Genomic DNA, 6,097 nt, shown 5'->3' on the forward strand with positions numbered 1-6,097 from the left:
GATTCTAATACATTTTCAAGAGATTTAAACTATAATAAAATATTGATTCACAATTTTTTAAAACTAGTTAAAATCTTCGGTATTTAATTAATGAAAAATAAACATTTCTTTTTTCAAGAAATATGGAAAATGGGTGCGACCTCAAAAGGCGTCACAAGCCTTTCAAATAAATTTGTAGCGTGAATACTTTTATAAGCTCTTTTTTTAATGGTATTGAACCTAATCTTCACTAGAAAAATCATTTTGAAAATTATTTTTTTTAGTTTACTTTTTTCGAGAGTTTCCTCTGCGTGGAAAATAGCCCATATAACAGTAGATGCTCCACCGAATTTTAGACCTGATTCTTTAACTCAATATTGAATACTGAAAAAAAATATTCATAAAAAATCTGCACTTACCAATTAAATAAAGCACAAACGCTAATGACAAAACCACAGGAGAAAGAATCCACATGTTTTCAAAATTAGGAAAGACTGTTTCTGATACCAAAAAAAGAATTTTATTAACAATGTAACTAACTAAGCTGTTAGCTCATAATTCTTATCTTATGAAATATTTATGCCTTAAGCTTGTCTTCGTGAAATATTTGTATTTCATAAATCTGTTTTTAAAGAATGAATTTAGAAATGTCGACATCTCCTTGAAGGTATTTAATTAACAACAAAAAGAATTTTTTTATTAACATCGTGTAGAAATCAAAATAATCATACGATATAGATAGGGATAATATTGCAAAATTATTTGTTTCTTAATAAATATGGTAAACAAATTTTTTCATGGGCCTAAACTACATGGATATTAAATAAATGATTGAATTTTCAACTAAAGAATATGAGTTTCAAGTCAAGCGCAATGTGGTTAAAGGTTTAGTTAAATAAAATAGTTATTCACAAAACCAAATTAAATTTACACAAAACATTCAGATTTTTAACCGCAGAAGTTTTTTTTAACTATATTGGTGAATCTTCAATACCAAAATATAAATTTTGAACCAAATAGGTGACTTTTCGAAGAAAAATATTATGTTTTAAACCTAAGAATTAATTTTTTGATCAAAAGAACGAGTTTTCATCAGATTATTTATATTCTTGAACAAATAAATTATTTATCAACAAAAAGCATAAATTTTCAATTAAAAAAAAATTTTCAATTATAAATCGAATATTTGAATTTTTGCTTAAAAAATTAATTTTGAACCAATTCATAACGATTTTTCATCAAAATAGTTAAATGATTAATCAAAGAAATAAGATTTTGTAATTAAAATGAAGAAAAATCAATAAAAATAATAAATTTTTAAGAAAGTAGTTCCACTTTCTTCTTACGAGTTGAATTTTTAACGAAAAATTTGATAATTTAAATTACAACCAAAAAATATTGTAATCAAAAAACTTAAGAATTTCTAATCATGAAAGATTAGTTGTTAACCAAGCAGTTGCATTTGTAGAAAAAAACAAAATTTTCTGACAACAAATGGATTTTTGAACCAAAAAACGAACTTTTTTTTAAACTGAATACTTTTCAAATTGGATGTTCTAAATTAATAGTGAAATAAGTAGTTATTATTTATACATAAAAATCGCACAGTTTTATTTAAAAATTAAATACTCGAAAAAATTAAACAATTAAAGTTTTAACGTTCAAATATTGAATTTACCACTATTCCATTTTAACGATTTAAGGCTTCCTGTTTCAAACAATCCAGTTTGAAATTGTTTAATTATGAATTTTGATTTACAATTTTTTATTTTGAATAATCAAACACACATTAATGAATATTGACGAAATTAATTTTTTTTTAATATTTCCATCTGAATGGGTTAGAAATAGAATACTTTTTATTACTTACTTCTTTTTAACTTCGTTAACCATTTTATTTTTTCCAAGGTTCATGTTTTTGGTTAAACTAAGCTTTATTTAGTTGGAATTTAATTTCTTTCTGGTTTGAAAATAAAATATTTGAACTAAAAATTAAACTATTTCAATTATTTACTACTCAATTATTTTGTGGAAAATTGATCTTTTTTAGTTAAAAATTCACGCATTATCTTAAATATTCCTATTTTTTGGTCGGAAATGGACCTTGTTGGTCCAAAAATCATAATTTTGTTGGTAAATTTAACAACTTGATTGAAAGTTGAGTTCTTTCATTAAAAATTTATCTTTAATTTTTTATCGCCTCGTTTAAAATTTGTATTTTTTATTGTATCCTTCTTTTCTTCATTAAATTAAAAATATTTTTTATTTGGAATATTAAAGACTTTTTTCCGCTAAAAATTCATCTTTTATGATGAAACCTCAACAAGTTGTTTGAAAGTCACTCCTTCGTCCCAGAATCTTTTTTTAGAAGATTCTTCATTTTCGTTGACAATTATTCCTTTTTTTTAAATTATTTTTTAAATTAATTTCTTTAGTCGGTTTAGCTATTTCATTTTTTGTTCAACATTCAAATATTTGTTTCGAAATTCATATATTTTGTTGGTTTTTACTTAGTTAGAAGTTAAACTCATACACCATGAGTCTATGTATAAGTTCCTAGCCCACAAGGAACGATTGTGAGTGTGGGGCTTGCCAACGGCCATACCCACTAAAGGTCTTCGCATAAGAAAATACGTGGGCAGTATGCTGAAAGCGGCTCAAGCACGAGCCATTCCTTTACAAACACAAAGCGCTAACCAATCGCGTGCGATCTGTCGCACTGCTGCGGTGCGAGCTGGTTACGTACCGTTTACCTATCGGACCGCGCTCGGAAAGTAGAAGTTTGCGATGTGGCCAATATTGGTTTCTTTAGACTTAGACTACGACTACCTGTCCACCTATCCACTAGATACATAGCACGTTTCAGTTTCCACTGAATTTGCACGATTTTGCATGCAGAAATAAATGCTAGGATGTGAGCGTAGCCCGATGCGTATGGTCCTTCTGGCATCTGTAGATATAAGATTTCATCAACGAGATATTTCAGAGATCTGGTCCCAAGATTGAACTGTGAGTGGCACCAGTCGTTATGACTTTCCTTCTGGTTCCTCTCGTCTCGCAATCGAGAACAATGTCCTTCAGGTAGCTCTCTATCATCCGTAAGAGATACTCTGGTACCCTAAAATTCTTAAGGGATTCGATCATGTCGGCCCACTTGACAGTGTCAAAGGTGGTTTTCACGTCCAAAGTTGCTAAGAGGACGACCTTTCTTGAATAGTGGTTTTCACTTTGGGCTATGTTAATTATGTGCACTCTCTCTTGAACTGCATAGATAGTGGAGCGTCCTCTTCTAAAACCGCAATGTCTAAGTGACAGATCTTCGCCCTCCGGAATAACCGCCTCCAAGCGTGACTTTATCAGCTTCTCCAGAAGCTTTCCCGAAGTGTACAACATGCAGAGGGGACGATATGCTCCCGGAAATGTTGAACGACCCTTGCCTTCGCTGATGAGCGCTAGACTTTTTGTCCTTTACTGCTTGGAGAAGATTCATACCTTCAGGCAACCATTGTAGGTGTTTAAGAGCACTTGCGGGCAGATGCGCACCACCGCTTTCAACACCTTTGTTGAAATTTAGTCTAATCCAGTTGCCTTTCTGTTCAGCAGGCCGATTACTGCTACGAGTAGCTCCTCCATTGTAAATGGCGGCGTTTCCAAAGCCGTGGCCCCACTGTTAACCACGTGCCCAAAAGTTCTGGTTATATCGCCCTACATTTTTAAAAGACTCTAAGCTTTCGTGTGACGATTCAGTTGCCCAGATTCCAAGGTTCCTTGTTGACGTCCTCGGTAAAATCAAGCCAGTTCTGCTTCTTGCTTCTTTTTATGGCGTTCCGCAGCTCCTTCTTGTTTCACGGATGTCGAGCCTCAGGTGAGGTTTTTGTTGGTAGATTACCCCTTAATTTTTTCCTAGTCTGGGTTGTTTCCCGTCTACTCTGTAGTAATCTGTTTCTCATTATGGCAATTTCCTCTGTCCATCAATAATTGGTGCGTCTGTTGCTGCGGGTTTTCTTCAGTGACATTGGTACACCGCTGGCCCGGTGGATAAGTTTCATCGTGGCGTCTGCAAACTTTCCACTCCACACGCTTACTCAGCACTGTTATGCAAGGCAAATAGTGCTTCTTTCCCTTCCTCTATCACCTTATCCAGCTGCTCCCTATACATTTTTTCAGCGCAGTGTTCCAGCCTAGATGTTCACGGAGGTGTCTTATAATCTGCTGGGTTCTTCCTAAGCTCGTATACAAACTCGTATACTGCTGATCGCTCGCAGTGTAATCCTCGATCGCCTCCCAGCTTTGTATTAGAGGAACCAGGTTTTATATGAACAGATTGATGCCTCGTATCGGCCTTTTTTTCGATCTCACCTGAAGGACGCAGTTCGCCCTTTCTTGATCATCATCAATCCTGTTCTAGAAGACATTCCCATTATCCTTTTGCCTTCTGTTAAGATAATCCTGATTATCCATTATTGGTTTTAACCCTGGCTAATGCCTGCCTAAAGACTTGGAATGAGCCCGAACCGGGAAAGTGTTTCAGCAACTCCGGATTTTCTCTACTTTTGCGTTTCCCTTTATTCCGCTGAGATCTCGCTGCAGCGCATCTTCGACTTCTTCTTTCGTTGTAACGAATTCAAGATCCATCAACCGGAGCGTGACTCTAGACACAAGATTTCTCATAGTGCCTATGTTTCGCAGTTTCATCTTAAGGGCCTCGTGGAAGGCCTTTTTGCCTGACCCTTCCTGAAAACACGACATTACATGCGTTTGAAGCAGGCGTAATATGGCTACTTCCAGGATAGTGGCCTTCGCACATACACACTTCGCTTCCAGGCCAACATGAAACATTACGCCCGCAACATAAAAGCTTTACGCCCGCTATAGATGCACTGCACCACGCAAGTGGGACGCCGGCAGAAGTGGTAATATCATATGATGTAGATTTAAGTACTTTTTGTTTGAACCCTTTCATCATACAATATTTGCGAAGGGGAAAAGGAAAAAATAGTCAAGGGAAAAGGGGGAAAGGGGAAAAAAGTAAAGGGGAAAATAGGAAAAAGACAAAAAGGGTGAAGTGACCGGCTAAAATTGAAAAGGTAAAGATTCAAAAAGGAAGGGGAAAGGGAGACATAAAAAGAGCGTAGGGAAAAGGAAACGGCAAGAAGAAAATGAGAAACGGGAAAGAGGAAAAAGGGTACATTCGGGTGCATTCCAAAATCTTTCTATCTTGTTGCTCATTATTTAAACAATTGCTAGAATCTTCTCTCTTATTTTGGGTTTCGTTATGGAAACCTTCTCGGTTCCCTTTATTCCGTCGAGGTCTCGCTGCAGCGCATCTTCGACTTCTTCTTTCGTTTTAACGAATTCAAGGTCCATGAACTCGAGCGTGACTCTAGACAACAAGATTTCTCATAGTGCCTATGTCTCGCAGTTTCATCTGCAAGCTGGAAGTTGTAAGGAAATGTATCGTTAGTCATTGTAATAAAAACTTTTCTCCTTACATTTGGTGCGGCGTTCTTGATTTTTAAACATTATTAATGAATATAAAGATTCTCATCGAACACAACTAAATCGTCATGTTATGGAAAAAAATTATTTTGTTTTCTGACCATTTATTTACTAACAATAAAAACTAGGTGGTTAAATTCTTTGTATTCTTTCAAGTGTTCTAGGCAAGAACAAATTAAACAGAGGTTGGTTAATTAGAAATAGGTCTTATCTGACAGTACTCAATGTTTGAAAAATCGTATCAAATAATAAAGTTATATTTCGTGTAATCTACTTCTCGATATAAGAAATAATATTCTCATTTTCCTGAATATTTTCTCGGATTCTAATGATGCTCTGCAGCTTCTCAAGCAATAGACAGAGTATAACTTTATTTAGATGCACTATTTGAACAATTTTAAACTAAAATTTTCAAATTGGGTTTACCGTATAAGATGGCATTAAAAAAAGCTCAAGAATAAAAATGGATCTCAAGACTTTCATCCTGTTACTATTTGTGATCAGATTTAGCATAAATTTAGAGTTGCTACAAATTTTGAGAAGTTGATGATTCAAAAGAGAACACAAGATCGAATAATGATAATGGTTTAGCCAGTAGAGACAAGATCAAATGATGATA

General features: G+C 34.3%; 1 protein-coding gene across 1 annotated transcript; it reads right to left on the minus strand.

Annotated features, from left to right (window-relative positions):
- Positions 1–2,961: 2,961 nt before the first annotated feature.
- On the minus strand, positions 2,962–3,372 carry LOC117181067. Its single transcript, XM_033373635.1, has one exon. The coding sequence runs from the start codon at positions 3,370–3,372 to the stop codon at positions 2,962–2,964; it is 411 nt and encodes a 136-aa protein (XP_033229526.1).
- Positions 3,373–6,097: the final 2,725 nt, after the last annotated feature.

The sequence above is a fragment of the Belonocnema kinseyi genome, chromosome 10 (genome assembly GCF_010883055.1).
Source record: "Belonocnema kinseyi isolate 2016_QV_RU_SX_M_011 chromosome 10, B_treatae_v1, whole genome shotgun sequence".
In the NCBI taxonomy this organism is placed as follows: domain Eukaryota; kingdom Metazoa; phylum Arthropoda; class Insecta; order Hymenoptera; family Cynipidae; genus Belonocnema; species Belonocnema kinseyi.